Source organism: Rhinoraja longicauda, chromosome 8 (assembly GCF_053455715.1).
Source record: "Rhinoraja longicauda isolate Sanriku21f chromosome 8, sRhiLon1.1, whole genome shotgun sequence".
NCBI classification, from domain to species: Eukaryota; Metazoa; Chordata; class Chondrichthyes; order Rajiformes; family Arhynchobatidae; genus Rhinoraja; species Rhinoraja longicauda.
In genome coordinates, this window is record NC_135960.1 from 28,668,661 (window position 1) to 28,686,398 (window position 17,738).

The 17,738-nt window shown below is 42.8% G+C and overlaps 1 protein-coding gene across 3 annotated transcripts in view; it reads right to left on the reverse strand.

The window, feature by feature from the left end:
- The window catches only part of vps8 (VPS8 subunit of CORVET complex), a 432,205-nt gene that overhangs the window by 284,152 nt on the left and 130,315 nt on the right, over positions 1-17,738 (reverse strand). For all 3 annotated transcript variants that reach the window (XM_078403484.1, XM_078403485.1, XM_078403483.1), the window contains exons 33-34: positions 8,224-8,322; positions 7,373-7,462 (exon numbers count right to left, since the gene is read on the reverse strand). In XM_078403484.1, the coding sequence (XP_078259610.1) occupies positions 7,373-7,462; positions 8,224-8,322 (189 nt within the window). The remainder of the gene's footprint in view (positions 1-7,372; positions 7,463-8,223; positions 8,323-17,738) is intronic.

Genomic DNA, 17,738 nt, shown 5'->3' on the forward strand with positions numbered 1-17,738 from the left:
CTCTTCCACTCATCTGGTGTAGTAGGATAGTGCATGACTTCATCTTCATAAACATTGATGATGGCCACACAGGTCTCTCGGACATCCTTGCTGATGGTGTTGTGGGCCAGAAGAAAGCTATAGGAGAGGCTCTTGTAGGAGTCTCCTGATGCAAGGTAGCAGAGATTGATGGCTAGGTGCAGGCCTGGTTCCAGTGGCTTCCTCATGAAGGTCTCCCTTTTCCCCAGGAGAGGACCCACCCGCGACTTCAGTTCCTCAAACAGCTCAGGAGGTAGCCTAGTGAGGTTTCTGAAGGCAAGGTCATCTTCTTGCTGGAGCTCAGTCATCAGGTTGTCATACTGGCCCAACCTGGGTCTCTTCATGGACAAGGGCTTCAACCACACAGACCTCTTCTTGGGCTTCTTCTTCCCCATTCTTCTTGTCCTTCTGTCTAGCAGAATTTGAAGCGTGAGGGCTGCTGCAAGCAGCAGGGCTTACATTTGATGTAAGAGCAATGCCATCATATGTTGCATCATGGCAGTCATGATGCAGAATGATTGGAGACCCTACCCACACCCCTTTGGCGCCAAAATTACGTGAAATGGCTACAGTTGTCATCAGTTGTAACCTGACAGGGTCGTAGCTTGTCGAGGGTGGAGGTAGGTTGACTTCGGTTGTCGCAGCTTGTCGTAGGCGCTGTCGTAGGTGGACGTCCTAAGTCGCGACGACTGGGTTGTCGGTAGCTTGCTGTCGACTAGGTGATAGGTTGTCGTAGCTTGTCGTAGACATTGTCTTAGACATTGTCGTAGGGGGAGTCCAGTCGCCGGTTTTTCGGCGATCTGCTATGACTTTGACAGTCGCCTTAAAAATCGCCGAACTGGGACAGGCCCTTTAGTGTTCACCCTCCCATCCCCCAATGTAGTTCCAACTGCCTTTATTCTGTCTGCTTTCACCTATCATCCATCTGTCTCTCCCACCTAATCCAACCCCTTCCCCTCCCCTACATTGCTCCAATTTCCTGTCATCCTTCACTGCTCCTTGATCCATCAATCATTTACTGGTCCCTGTTTGCATCGCTCCTCCTCTCCTCTTTTTACTAGCTTCCCTCTTCCTACTCAGTCGTGATGCAGGCTTTCAACCCATAACATCTTTCCCGACAGCGAAACTGCTCAACCAACTGAGTTTCTACAGCACATTGTTTGTGCACAAGATATCCAGCATCTGCTGTCTCTTGTGGCTCTACTGCACAACTACAAAGTAGAAATAACCATGTTCAGCATTTCTTGGCATGTTCAGGGTTATACATCCTATAGAAAGGACAAGCAGGTGGGCAAAGGCAGTGGGGTAGCTCTGCTGGTGAGGGATGAAATTTAGTCCCTTGCGAGGGAAGACATAGGGACTAACGAGGTAGTCACTGTGGATTGAGTTGAGGAGTTGTAAAGGCAAGAAGACACTAATTGGTGTTATCTACAGACCCCCAAATAGTAGCCCGGATGTAGGGTGTAAGATGCAGCAGGAGTTAAAACTGACATGGATAGAGAATTGCTTGGCAGGCAGGAAGCAAAGAGTAGGAGTAAACGGGTCATTGCAGGCAGGCAGTGGCGAGTGGAGTGCCGCAAGGCTCAGTGTTGGGGCCACAACTGTTTACCATATATATTAATGATTTGGAAGAGGGAATTAGAAGCAACACTAGCAAGTTTGCGGATGACACAAAGCTGGGTGGCAGTATAAACTGTGAAGAGGATGTTAGGAGGTTGCAGGGTTGCCTGGACAGGTTGAGTGAGTGGGCAGATGCGTGGCAGATGCAGTATGAAATAGGTAAATGTGAGGTTATCCACTTTGGCAGCAAAAACAAGGAGGCAGATTATTTTCTCAATGGAGTAAGGTTAGGTAAGAGGAAGGTGCAGCGAGACCCGAGTGTCCTTGTACACCAGTCACTGAAAGTTGGCGTGCAGGTACAGCAGGCAGTGAAGAAAGCTAATGGAATGTTGGCCTTCATAACAAGAGGATTTCAGTATAGGAGTAAAGAGGTTCTTCTACAGTTGTATAGGGCCCTGGTAGGACCACATCTGGAGTATTGTGTACAGTTTTGGTCTCCTAATTTGAGGAAGGACATCCTTGTAATTGAGGCAGTGCAGCGTAGGTTCACAAGATTGATCCCTGGGATGGCGGGACTGTCATACGAGGAAAGATTGAAAAGACTAGGCTTGTATTCACTGGAGTTTAGAAGGATGAGAGGGGATCTTATAGAAACATATAAAATTATAAAAGGACTGGACAAGCTAGTTGCAGGAAAAATGTTCCCAATGTTGGGCGAGTCCAGAACCAGGGGACACAGTCTTAGAATAAAGGGGAGGCCATTTAAAACTGAGGTGAGAAAAAACTTTTTCACCCAGAGAGTTGTGAATTTGTGGAATTTTCTGCAACAGTGGAAGCCAACTCACTGGATGGATTTAAGAGAGAGTTAGATAGAGCTCTAGGTGCTAGTGGAATCGAGGGATATGGGAAGAAGGCAGGCACGGGTTATTGATTGGGGACGATCAGCCATGATCACAATGAATGGCTTGAAGGGCCGAATGGCCTCCTCCTGCACCTATTTTCATTGTTTTTTTCTATGTTTCTATGTTTCTTCACAATGCTGTAGCGACTTACCGGGCAGTTGTCTATTTCTAGGTGGACTGCATTTATTCAGCAGTGCAGTTGGACAGTTCGCAATTACTCAACTATTATAAAAATCATTGCCATTTGTAATGACATTTTACATTTCTCTTCACAGAAGGACTGAAGGAAACCACAGATTCTATTACATATTATAATTCTCTAAAGTGGGGAGTGTTTTTGGTAGATAAATGTAGAAATTTCTATTTGTTCTATATGATACGAGTATAGAAGAAACTCTGAAACCAGGATGCATTGTGTAGGCAGAGCTCCACATCACAGCATCTACAGGGTGTTTAGGGCCCGCAGGGAATACGCAGTAAGAATGTACACATCAGCACAGAAATCTGTTTAATGTGTCCCTCCAAAGGCAGCCAAATTTAAAATTCAGTGTATGCCTCTGGCTCCAGAATCATGAAGCGCCACTATTTACCTCGAAGCTAATGAGTAAGACTGATGCTCATGGTCAGACCAAGGAGCAAGTGCTTCACAAATTGACTAATTTAAACATGAATCAGAGACTGTGATTAAGAATAACAAATTGTTTGTCATTAACATTGAGTTAGAAATAAAGACCCATTTTGGTAAAAATTTGATTAAAATCATACCGAATCATTTCCAGTTTGCATTATTCTACACACATTGGCATGATGGGAATGAAAAAACATATTTTAAATTTTATTCCGTGCAAGATTAAATCCAATTGAGGTTCAAAATGGTGCATTGTAAACTAAAAACATTCAGATAGTTTAACAGCTTCTTCTTTCTAAACTAGCACCAGTGGTTGGGCTTTTCCCTGTCAAAAAAGTTAAATAATTTTCTTTCTTCACTTCACATAACAGAAAAACAGTAATTTCTAATAATTTAATGGGGAAATGGCAGGCATGGATGGGTTAGGCGGAAGGGCCAGTTTCCATACTGTATTACTTAATAGAAGCCTATTTTGCAGCAACAAGTGGAGTGTATGAATATGATGGTCCATCGCACAATAGATTTAGGAAAGAAATTTGAAATACGTGCCTCTATTAGGATGTCGCCAGTTCCAGAATTACTATTAACTATGAACTTCATTTGCTTCAGGAAACAGGTCTTAATACCTTATTTTTGTAATAAAGCAGAGAAACAGTGCCCTCCATAATGTTTGGGACAAAGACCCACCATTTATTTATTTGCCACTGTACTCCACAATTTGAGATTTGTAATAGAAAAAAATCACACGTGGTTAAAGTGCACATTGTCAGATTTTAATAAAGGCCATTTTTATGCATTTTTGTTTCACCATGTAGAAATTACAGCAGTGTTTATACATAGTCCCCCCATATCAGAGCACCATAATGTTTGGGACACAGCAATGTTATGTAAATGAAGTAGTCATGTTTAGTATTTTACTGCATATCGTTTGCTTGCAATGACTGCTTGAAGTCTGCGATTCATGGACATCACCAGTTGCTGTGTGTCTTCTCTGGTGATGCTCTGCCAGGCCTGTATTGCAGCCATCTTTAGCTAATGCTTGCTTTGAGGGCTAGTCCCCTTCAGTTTTCTCTTCATCATATAAAAGGCATGCTCAATTGGGTTCAGATCAGATGATTGACTTGGCCACTCAAGAATTTACAATTTTTTAGCTTTGAAAAACTCCTTTGTTGCTTAAGCAGGATGTTTGGGATCATTGTCTTCCTGTATAATGAACAGGAATTTTTACAATGAACCAATGAGTTTTGAGGCATTTGTCTGAACTTGAGCAGATAGGATGCGTCTATACATTTCAGAATTCATTATGCTACTACCATCAGCAATTGCAACATCAATGAAGATAAGTGAGCCAATACCTTCAGCAACCATATATGCCCAGGCCATAACACCCCCACCACCATGTTTCACAGATGAGGTGGTGTGCTTTGGATCTTGGGCAGTTCCTTCTCTCCTCTATACTTTGCTCTTGCCATCACTCTGATATAAGTTAATCTTCATCTCATCTGCCCACAAGACCTTTTTCCAGAATTGTGGTTGCTCTTTTAAGTACTTCTTGGCAAACTGTAACCTGACCATCCTATTTTTGCAGCAAACCAGTGGTTTGCATCTTGCAGTGTAGCCTCTGTATTTCTGTACATGAAGTCTTCTGCGGACAGTGGTCATTGACAAATCCACACCTGACTCATGAAGAGTGTTTCTGATCGGTCGGACAGGTGTTAGGGGATTTTTCATTATTATAGAGAATTCTTCTGTCATCAGCTGTGGAGGTCTTCCTTGGCCTGCCAGTCCCTTTGCGATTAGTAAGCTCACCAGTGCACTCTTTCTTCTTAATGATATTCCAAACAGTTGATTTTGGTAAGCCTAAGGTTAGGCTGATGTCTCTAACAGTTTTATTCTTATTTCTCAGTCTCATAATGGCTTCTTTGACTTTCATTGGCACAACTTTGGTCCTCATGTTGGTAGACAGCAATAAAAGTTTCTAAAGATGATGGAAAGACTGAAGGAAAGCCTAGGTGCTGAGAGCTCTCTTAAACCTGCATTAAGGAGGCATTTAAACACACCTGAGCAATTACAAAAAAAGTGTGAAGCCATGTGTCCCAAATACTATGGTGCCCTGAAATGGGGAGACTATGTATAAACACAGCTGTAATTTCTACATGGTGAAACCAAAATGTGTAAAACTACCCTTTAATAAAATCTGACAAATGTGCACTTTAACCACATGTGATTTTTTTCTATTATAAATCTCAAATTGTGGAGTACAGAAACAAATAAATAAATGATGGGTCTTTGTCCCAAACATTATGGAGGGCACTTTATATATTATAGAAGTTATGTAGACACTTTACAGTTCTAAGCTTATTCCATTTGGCATCTGTTAATTCCAGAAATATACTTCAAAGAGACATCTGTTCCTTAGTTTCTTCACTAAATTGAAATAATTCAGTTGTGTATCTGGGTTGCTACTGTGACCAAATTGTTTTACCTCTTTCCAATTCTGATTAAGGGTTCCAAGCCTGAAAAGTTAATTGTTTCTCTTTCTCCACATGCTGCCTAACCTGCAGTGTTTCCAATATTCTCTGACTTTAATTCAATAAAGCAGAACTACTGATATAGAATTAAGAATAAGTTACTAGTAGATATGGTTGGTGTGAGATTAAAATTTAAAAACATAAGTGGCAGTATCAGAAATAACTCTTTCAATAATGTATATTGTATGATGCAAAGGAACAGGAAAAATAAAATCTTTTTGGCCTTTTGCTAAATTACAGGAAATTCCAGGACATTTACGACCCCCTAATTCCATTGATGCTTAAAAATCTTAAAATCTAACAACCAATATTTATATAGCACTATTAAATATAGCAAAATACTTAAAGGTGCTTTACAATAATATTATCAAACAAAATTAGATAACAGGGCAGATGCGTGGTGCAAGAAGTACAAAAGGAAGGAGCGAGCTGGAGAGTTTTGAAAAGGGATTTGCCCAGTTAACAATCAAAAATGTAGCTAATTGTGGAGTGATTAAATTCAGGCCAGAATGGGAGGACTACAGATATCTCAGATCTCAAAGGACTGGTGGAACTTGAAGAGGCAGGGAAGCATGGCACCACAGTGTGGTTTGAATGCAAAGTGAGCACATTAACATTGTAGTACTGCTTGTGCCATAGGTCAGCATGCCACAGTGAACTGTAAATTGTTGAGTTGAATTAGGATGTGGACAGCAGCGTTTTAGATATTTTTTTCTTACGGGTGTAGAAGAGAGAACTGCCTGATGTGTACTGGAATAATCAAATCTGGGGGCAACAAAGGTCAATAAGGGACAGGAGTAGAATTAGGCCAATTGGCCCATCGTCGACTCCACCATTCAATCATGGCTGATCTATCTTTTCCTCCTAACCCCATTCTCCTGCCTTCTCCCCCTAACCTCTGACACTTGTACTAATCAAGAATCTATCCATCTCTGCGTTAAAAATATCTACTGACTTGGACTCAACAGCCTTCTGTGACAAATAATTCCACAGATTCACCAACCTCTGACTAAAGAAATTTCTCCTCATCTCGTTCCTAAAAGGAAGATCCTTTCATTTCTGAGGCTATGACTCTAGTCCCAGACTCTCCCACTAAAGGAACATATGAGGAATTATTTTTACTCCTTTTCAGAGTAATTATTATTCATTCAATTGTTATTAGTGTTCTTGGGGAAAATATAAAATTTCACTTTATGTTTACTAAGTGATGCTAGCATCTGATAGATCCACTCACTCGTCACTGAGAAACCACACTATAACCACTTTATCCATTCTAGGATTTAAAAATATTTCATAATTTGTCCTCAAACTCTTGCTTTTCAAATGGAATTACTCTATACCAAGGATAATAATATTCATGCCTTGTGAGCTAAATGTAAAATAGCAATGCAAGATCTGATAATTGCTCAAAAGCTTAATCTTTATAACTAAATATATTCAGCAGAAAGCACATGGTCCAAAATGTGTTTTTTAAATTGCCTCAAATCAAGAACTCTTTCGTAGAATACATAATGTAAAAACAAAGCTAGGGTTGGCATGGACCATGGTCAGGTGGCCCAGTTTGCAATGCAGGAAGAAAAAATGGAAGCTGATGTACGCAGTACTTGTGTAGATTAGACAAAAACTACAGGTATCCAAAATAAAAAGTATGTATAATTTCTTATACAATATTTTCTTTTTACTAAGACTGCATGTTAAATAAAAACAAAAGTATCTTGCTAAAATAACTCTACCTCTAATTGGTCCACAATTGATCGTAGCTCAGTAGAGAAATGCACAGCTAACAACTCAGCTGCTTTTGTGGGATTAATGGACACCAGTTCCTGAAATTGAAAAAGAAGCAAGTTGACTTTTCCACATAAAATCTGCCAATTTCCTTTAGCAAGTCTGAACAGAAAATGTTGCCTTGTCAAAACAGCTGCAATAAATCACTGTGCAAATTGGACAAGTGTTACATTTGTACTTCAATTTTATTGGTAAGACATTCAGTTAAACGCAAACAGAAAAGGCTCTTTTCTGATCACATGATGAAGCAAATAAGTGTTAAAAATGTATTATAGTATTCACCGTGAATCTGGTCAAACCAAAATATAGAAAGATCATTCAAGTGAAACCCAAACATGGCTCTGAGAATCTACCTCCACAAACCAAAATTAAAATGGGGTTCCACTGATAATCATTGTTAGAATATACATTGATCAGTCAAACCTTTGTGTAAATAATGCTTTAAAATAATATCACACTCTTTAATATTCATTTCAAATTTAGCTTCAAGAATTTGAGCAATAAACAGTAGACAATTAACCTCCTAACCACATGGAACAGGAGCACCCCAAGAGAAAAGACACATGACAATGTGCAAATTCCACACAGACACAATAAGAGGTCAGGATTTTAAATCAGTTGCCAGAGCTCACTGGCAGCAACTCTGCTAGTTGTGTTACTGAGCCACCCAATCCTTAATCCAATTTACACTGAATATTATTGTCTGGTTACAAAAGCTGTGCATTCTCTCTGGTGGTTTGATGCTCCTTTGTCTAGATCAATACAGCCAAGATATTTATAAACTGATCAAAAGAGCTACCTTGAAATGTTCCATGGTTTTATTCCATACAGACTCCTTCTCTTCAGTGCTATAGCCAGGTATTGACAGCATATTGTGGACATAATTGAAAATCTCCTCCTAAAAATGAGGAAAAGAACATTAACAGAAGCACATTAATTTATCACTGTTACAGAATATAGCAATGTTCAAATTTACTGTCCAATCCTAATTTACCCTGAAATAGTAGGGCCCTGAGGTACATTGTAGAACAGCAGGACCTTGGATGCAGCAACAGAGTACCCTGAAAGTGGCTCCACGGTTAGGTAGGGTGGTGAAGGCTGCTTTTGAATCTTCAGCCTTCATAAACAACAATGCTCAGGGATTTCAATTACCCCTTGGTCCAGCCGTCGATTCTGACACACAATGTAAGTTATGACATCCCGAAATAAAATAAAACACAATCATTTTTGTTGATGGCATGCTAGAATATTGTTTGAAATATTTATGTCTCATTATTATCAAAATCAAAACATTTTCTTTAAATTCTATTAGTGGGCCCGATCTAATGGCTAAGTTCCAAAATGGGAAGAAAGACAAACATCAAAAGCATACAAAGTGCACAGATGCAAAAAGCATCTCAAGTTAAAGTCATGGTTTGTAGCATGTACTCCAAATTTTTATTTTCAAGTCAGAATTTAAAATGATTTAACTTAATAATGCCATGATATGGAATTCAGAATATGTAGTGTTTTTATAGTACAAATTTGATGCAAAGGCAGTTGCAGAAACAACATTTACCATATGCCAAGTGAAGAAGTTAAGAGACACCCCAGAGGCATTCACACTCCACTTATTGGAATCGATCCAATCAATCAAGACAAATTGGGAGCTCAGCTGTCAGTGAAACTATCACTTTGGAGACCTGGGCTGCCAAAAATCAAGTTAATAGAAACTGTGGGGAGGCTTAAAGAGCAAAGCCTCAATTAACTGGGAGTTTGTGGGAAAACGACCAGGACTTGGAAGCCTTGTCAATCTTAACAAGCAGAGTTCCACCCAACACATACAGGACCTAAAGCGATCAAATAGGATTAGAATGAATGTTTCATGTTCGGCACAGGGTAGGCCATACAAAGACCACTTATAGGAACATTTCTGTGCTGCATAATTCCACGATTCTGTACACGCAGTCAGATTAATAACTTAGTGAATGTTTTTGAGTGTGAATCTAATGGCCGGAAGTTGCAGCCAATGTGAAAAGTTTCCAGCAATTGGAATAACTCACAATGATTGTTTGTGCAGGAAGGGGAACGAAGAACAGGGGGCGGCTGTAATGAGCACATGATGCAGATCAGATGAGGTGAGACTGATGGAGGGAACAGAGAAAGCTCTTCCAATGTTCATTTTCCCAAATTTGTTATATAGGATGGCATTCAATCCATTGGGTCCATGCTAGAGCAATCCCATTCCTCTAGTTATTTCATTGAAACCGATACCCTCATGCAAGGCCATTGACACCAACCCCACCTCCACTAGGGACAATTTACAGTGTTTAATTAACCTTACCAACCCCATACTTTTTAGATGCAGGATGAAATAAGAGGAAACTGTGTACCCAGTTATGTAACCCACTCTCTCACATGGAGAACATGCAAACTCCACACAGACGGTATCTCCTGGGTCTAGGAGATGAGAGACAGCTGCACTACCTGTGATGCCATTGCAGACTGACCTCGGAACAATGAGAGAGAGAGAGTGGTGACCACCTCACACGAGGCAGAAACCTTTGTTCAGTTCAGAGAGGCATTCCTGCTTCCCTGTTCCACATGGATATACAACATTTATCTTTTATAGTAACTAGCTGGATCTTCCAGGTCCAGGCTTCAATATAACATTCACCACTCAACCTTTAAATGATAACATCAGTGGGTATTGCCTGGCTTGATACTAATCTGCCCTTCTTAAGCGAGGACAGCCTTTTTCCAACCCAATTCATACTCAAGAACAGGTTAATATCAAGGCACAGCAAGAACAGAAAGGATAACTGATTGGCTTCAGTTAGACCTTTAGATCCTCGAGACACAACAGAGAAGGATGTGAAGTTCCAGGGAGAATGCAGAAAAGATTTACTTGAGGTTCCAGGAATTAAGAATTTCAGTAATGAAGATGGGATTGATGTCCATGGAGCAAGGAAGGTTAAGATCTGAGTCTGAAGAAGGGTCTCGACCCGAAACATCACCCATTCCTTCTCTCCTGAGATGCTGCCTGACCTGCTGAGTTACTCCAGCATTTTGTGAATAAATACCTTCGATTTGTACCAGCATCTGCAGTTATTTTCTCACAAGGAAGGTTGAGAGATGATTTGATCGCATGAACAAGATCATGATTGGTTCAATGAGGGTAAACAGAAGAGGACTGTACTCATTAGCAGATGAGCCAAGGACCACAAACACAGATTTTAAATTTGTGGTGAAAGATACCAGGGCGTTGTGAGAAATGTGTTTTACTTTTTGTTGAGAAGTTACGATCCGGACGCGCATTCTGCCAGGTGGTGGAAGCAAAATATCAAAGGTTATGGGGAGGCAGGAAAATGGGATTAGGAGGCAGAGATCAGCCATGATTGAATGGCAGAGTAGACTCGATGGGCCGAATGGCCTAATTCTACACCTATAACTTGTGAACGTGAAAATCCATCGTTTTCCAGAAGATATCGGAAAAGCACTAAAGGGAGAATTATGTGCAGAACTGGAAAATAGGAACAGAAAAATCTATTTGACCCAAAATTGATTGGATGAAGTAAAGAGCCCCACCTTTTGTGTCGTAATAAATTTATATTTGGAACTAAATACAGACTGCTCATCATGAGTGATACAAAGACCACTTATAGGAACAACTAGTGGCACTGAAGCCAAAGAAACAGCTGCCAAACTCATTTTTGATGGCACTGAGAAACTCAAGCACTCAAGTTAGAGCAGCTTATTTTTTTTAATATAGTACGCTATATGGCTCAATTAAGTACTAAAATATCAATGTAACACTTAATTATTTGTAAAGTTCTTTACTGAGGAAGAGAAGATAGAGCTGTAAGAAATAAAAGCAGAATTCTATTTATGGAGAACCAATTTGTTATTGATCTTATCCAAAAGTCAATAATCTTAATTACTTTTTAGACCAGCGTTCAACTCCATTTCCAACCCTGAGAAGAAACACATATTTATTTTATAATATAAAAAAATATCCATCTGCCAAATGAACCAATTTTGTCATAATTAAATATTTAAGACAGTATAAGACCTATAGATCACAGGTCACCAAAATAATGAACTAGGGAAATAATAAGGAAATAGGGGCTCAATGAGGTAAGAAACAGAACAATTTGGGTTTTAATTATCAAAAGACTGGCAAATGCCAGCCAGGGTAGATGAGAAATAATGTTTCACCAAGCTGGGTTGTCCAGAACAGGGGTCGCAGTCTCAAAGTACACGGCTGTATTCAGGATTCAGATGAAAATGAATTTCTTCAACAAAAGGGTAGACAACCCATTGGAATTCTTACTCCAAAAGCACTATTCAGTTACTGAGTATTTTCAGTGCACTGACTGCTAACAATGTTTCAGGTTTTAAGTGATATGCGGTTTAGACAGGAGAGATAACAGATCAGACATGATCTGTTTGAATGAGGAGGTGGTAAGAAGGGTCGAGTAGCCTACTCCTGATTTAAATTCTTGTGTTCTCCTGGAAATTACTTGCTGTGATGTGGCCCGCTTAACCTCCAGCCCTGACAATCTTCAGCCACTCCCTAGGTTTGACAAAGGTCAATTGCTTACAGTGTATCAGCACAGACACTGTGGGCCAAAGGGCCTGTTTCTGTGCTGAACTATTCCATATCCTATGTTCAATGTTCTTACATTCAAAATGGTCCTGAACTGCCTAGGGCCTCATCCCAATGTAGAAATATGGAATACTCAGTGCAAAGCCACTAAAGTAATTGGTAAAGGAATGGAACTATGAGAACAAACCTAAGGTGCAAGGATTCATTCTACCAGTGCACATATAAGGATAAAGAGATGATCAATGTATTAAAATAATGAAGGGTTACAAATTCTGTGATAAGACATTCTAAATTAAAAATATATCACTGGGAAAATGATATCAGAAAACAGCCAATGGGATAATATTGCACTGCAGTGCAAACAGCACGTACATGCACACACAATGGTCAACTAGTTTTTATGGCCATTGATTTTAATGTGTACTTTAAATCTGTACCTTACGCTCCCTCAGCGAGGCCACCAGCATAATCAAGGACAAGTCGTACCCTGACCACTCCCATTTCTCCCCGCTCTCATTAGGCAAAGGTATAGAAGTGTCAAAACGCACAAGTCCAGTTCAGGGGACAGTTTCTTCCCCGCTGTTATCAAGCAACTGAACCATCCTATCACAACTAGACAGAGCAGTCCTGAACTACTATCTACCTCATTGGAGACCCTCGGACTATCTTTGATCGGACTTTACTGGCTTTATCTTGCACTAAAGGTGATTCATGTTATTCCCTTTTGTCATGTACATTGTGGATGGCTCGAATGGAATCATGTTTTGTCTTTCCGCTGACTGGTTAGCTTGCAACAAAAGCTTTTCACTGTACCTCGGTACACGTGACAATAAACTAAACACAAAGCCTTTATCCTCAAGATAACGTGCATATCAATTTCATTAATATAGTATAATGATGTATAATGATTATCAGCTTTGTCTTGGAGTAATAGAGAAGCTTCTGAGAGTTTATCCACAGAATTGTTGCTTTGTCTTTTGACTCAATATGCAAAGGCTAGTCTTGCATCTCATTTTTAATAAATTTTCCCCCACAAATTCAGGAGAAATTCCAATATATGCAGTGCATTAAGCGGCAGTCTCTAAAGTTTTAGCATAGCATTGTCACCAAAGCTGGTATTGCATAATATAGTACATCTGTATCTCAGACTTGCACAAATATTCCGCTTCCTCTAATTTAATCTTCCACTCTCAACAACAGCAATTACTACATCAAGTTAAACTGCATGAAAGGCAGGAAGGTCATAAGGACCTTCAGGTGAATGAGCATTGGATAGGAGATAACAGGTGTGAAACATTACACTTGACAACCTGCAAGAAAGGCATAAAATTACAGGAAATCTATTAGTCGTGCTGATACATAAAATTAAGATTGTGAGTGTGAAGCAGGCTGCGTAGCACAATATGCAGACAATACACAGGGTCACTAGGACAACATTTCTATATTGATTATGTTACAAATTTTAGTAAGACATAAATTAATTGAACTTGTCCAAGGCAGCTTTGAGAGGAAAGGGCATGGCAAACCTAGCTGGACACAATGCATGGCTTGGTCACTGAGCAAAAGAAAGGATGATCCTCCATGAGTTTATAAGAAAATAACTGCAGATGCTGGTACAAATCGAAGGTATTTATTCACAAAATGCTGGAGTTTAACTCAGCATGTCAGGCAGCATCTCAGGAGAGAAGGAATGGGCGACGTTTCGGGTCGAGACCCTCCCATGAGTTTATAATCAATAAAACTGGGCACAGTGGAATATAGTTATACCATTAAAAATTCATACAATGTCTATAGTATTATAACTGAACATTAGTATCTCAGAGGTGGAGATCCCTTAAGCAAGAATTCGTTAATAATATACTGTGGCGGCTCCCAAGGGTCGGGCCATACCACTACCGACCCCTCGGCACGGGAATGGACCAGTCCAGGGGGGCGGTCTGGTACTACATATATAAGGACAATGTTTTGGGCGCGAAGCCATTCCGGCAGACTCGACCCGTCTGCTAACCGTGTAATAAACCATAACGCCCCCAAAATACCCGGCTCCTTGCCTTTATTTCGGGCCTCTCTCGACGCGCCACATTGGTGACCTCGACGGTCCATTCACAGTAGGATGGACACAAGATCGAAAGCCGACCGTCCGTCCAGCTCGCAGGCCGACCAGGCCGCAGCTGTTGACGCGGTAGCCATCAAGCTCCCGACTTTCTGGACCACCCGGGCTCGCGTTTGGTTTTACCAAGCGGAGGCCCAGTTCCAGCTGCGGGGCAACACATCGGATGACACCCGTTTCTTCCACCTGGTGACCAGGACACGGCCGAAGAGGTCACGGAGTTCCTCCAGGACCCACCGGCCCACGATAAGTATACAGCCCTTAAGGAGCTGCTGCTCCAAACCTAGGGGCTAACCCGAATGGAGCGGGCCGAAAGGCTCCTCCACATGCCAGGCCTCGGTGACCGGCGCCCATCTAGCCTCCTGAAGGAGATGGTCGCGCTGCTCGACGGGCATAGACCGTGCCTGATGTTCGAGTACTTACCTGCACCTGCTGCTGGCCGACACAGCCACATCTACATGCGCTCGTGCGTTGGCCGCACACTGGATTGCTCGCTTTGGGGTGCCGGTGGTCATCTCATCGGACCGGGGGCCACAGTTCACCTCTGAGCTGTGGTCGGCCATGGCCCACCTGTTGGGCATGCGGCTGCACCACACCACGGCCTATCACCCGCAGGCAAACGGCCTGGTGGAGAGGTTCCACCGGCAGCTGAAGACAGCGCTGAAAACGCAACTCTCCGGCCTCGACTGGATGGACGAGCTACCATGGGTCTTGCTGGGCATCCGGACTGCGCCCAAGGAGGACCTGGCTTAGTCATCAGCGGAGCTCGTATACGGGTCCCCGCTCACGGTGCCCGGGGAGTTCGTGCCCTCGTTGCCGGGGCGAGAGGAACAGCCCTCATCCACCCTACAGCGCCTCCGAGAGCGAGTTGGCAAGCTCGCACCCGTGCCGACGTCCCGCCATGGGACATTCCGCCCTTACGTGCCATCGGTGTTTGCGCCTTTGTGTTCCTGCGCCGTGACGCCCACCGGACGCCACTCCAGAGGCCGTATGAGGGCCCGTACCGGGTGCTGGAGCACGGACAGACAACCTTTGTCTTGGACATGGGGAGCTGGCTGGAGGCCGTGTCAATTGACCGCCTGAAGCCGGCCCACTTAGACATTGACCAACCGGTGCGGGTTGCCCAGCCTCGGCCACGTGGTCGCCCACCTTTGCGGGTCCCACCACCTGTCCCTCCAACTGTGCCTCCGCCGGCCCCTTTGTCGACCGATTACCGTACGCGGTCCGGTCGGGTTGTGCGACCACCAGTGCGCTTCGTGCCTCCGTTTCTGGGGGGGGGGGTCCTGCGGCGGCTCCCAAGGGTCGGGCCATACCACTACCGACCCCTCGGCACGGGAATGGACCAGTCCAGGGGGGCGGTCCGGTACTACATATATAAGGACAAGGTTTTGGGCGCGAAGCCATTCCGGCAGACTCGACCCGTCTGATAACCGTGTAATAAACCATAACGCCCCCAAAATACCCGGCTCCTTGCCTTTATTTTGGGCCTCTCTCGACGAGCCACAATACCTCAAATGTCAGCACACATATATACCCTTTTCATTTCCAAAGAAATTATAATTTACAAAGAAAACCCTAATCAGATTATTACATTCAGCCCTAGCTCGCTACTAATCTCCAAAAAGATGACATATCGGCAAAGTAGATTTACCAAAGTCTTAGTTAAAATAACAGATGATGGAATTTCATACAAATGTTATATTGCACTGTATGGTTTTAACTCAGAGACAGCCTGTGCATGTGATTTTTACTGGAAATAAAAGCTAATAAGTAGATCTCTATGTATTCTCTGAAATGCAAAAATGGAATCCCCAGAAAAACAGCACAAGACATCTGATTAAATGAGGAATAAAATGAAGGCCTAAAGCTGGAATTACTGCCAATTAAATAGAATGAATGCCTCCAACATTGCATGGACTATTTATACAACTGACCCGTCTGCCCAATACAGTACTTGGAATGAATTATTTGCTATACAGTTAAACCAAAATGCTCACATTACTCTTGATAAATCTCAATGTCTTAATAAAAAAAATGAGCACAATAATCACTGTAAATCACAAAATGATGAGCAGTCCACTCATAGGTAAATACTTGAGGCTAAACTGAACTTGCAACATTTCACCAGCAGTTCTATTGTAGACTTAGCTAACTGCCACAACAGTTTAGACAAAACTAGACGACCCGTGGACCCATTGGGTCCCATTGTTACTAAAGATCCTTTAGTAACTGAGCAGCAGGCGGAGCGGGCTGTGCGGCGGCCGGTTAAATTATTCCCAGACTCCCCCTCCCACAGAATCAGTCAGAGCCCCCCACGTCTCCCTCCCCTGCAATGCACAGCAAGATCCAAGTTTACACTTAAATAACCCTTGCATTGGAACCACTACCCCAATCCGCTCCAAACCCCTCCTGCATTGGATTAACACCCTCCCCGTCCCCCAGAATCACAGACCCCCCACATCCCCCTCCCCTGCAATGCACAGCAAGATCCCACTCAGATTATACTCAAATAACAAACGCATTTGAACCACAACCCCAAGCGGCTCAAAACCTCTCTTGCATTGGTCTAGCACCCTTCTCATCTCCCAGAATCAATCAGACCCCCCACATCCCCCTCCCCTGCAAGAGATTAATATATATTAATAGATATACAATTTATATACTTACATTAATATATTTTAAGTATTATTATTATTATATTATATCATTATTATTTTTATTATTACCCTGGTGTGTGTGTGTGTGGCTTGTATGTGCCACATGTGTGTGCCGTGATGCCCGCTTGGGGTTGTAGTCTTTTGATGTTCTGGGACACTGGGGCTGGGCGGGAGCCGGGACTACACCTCCCGGTGGGCAGCGCGGCGGCGGGAGGCGCGCACAAGATGGCGGAGCGGGAGGACCAAGAAAAGAGGAGAGCGGCCGCTACTGTTGTTGAAGTCGTCGACGACACCGTCGGTTGAAGCGGGCGCTGGAGGGGACGTGGGGGAGGAGAAGAAGAAGAGCGGCCGCCATTGTTGTTGGAGTCATCGACAATGCTGTCAGTTGAAGCAGGCGCTAGAGGAGTGCGGCCGTAATGCGCTGCCGCATGTTCGTCCTGCCAGCGGCCATCTTCTTTCACCTTCTCTCTGAATATGACCCTTTGGGTTCCCATTGTGACGTCGAACACGGAGGCATGACTGCGCAGGCGCGGCTGACGGGCACGGCAAGTGGGAGCGATTTATTGACATTTAAAAAGTGAATAACTTTTAAAATATAACAACAATTTGAACGAAACTTGCTACTGCGCACCCCAGGCGAATGGTGATGAGTAAGGTGGGCCTAAAATTGTTGCGCTATCATGTACCGTTTTGGCTGTATTTCGGGAACATTTATACAAATATATTTACATGCAAGATGAAAGTTTTAGTAATATACTAGACCAAGTGGACCTGTTGGGCCCATTCCTCGTAGAGGGGGGACGGGGAAGAGGGTGTGACTGAGTGAGCCCTGGACCCAAAGCCTCTCCTGTATTGGTGTAGCACCCTCAACCCCCCCACTCAATCCCATCCCCTATGCACCCTCACTTGCCCCTCTCCTGCCCCCACCCCCACTCCTCCTAGCCCTGCCTCCACCCCCA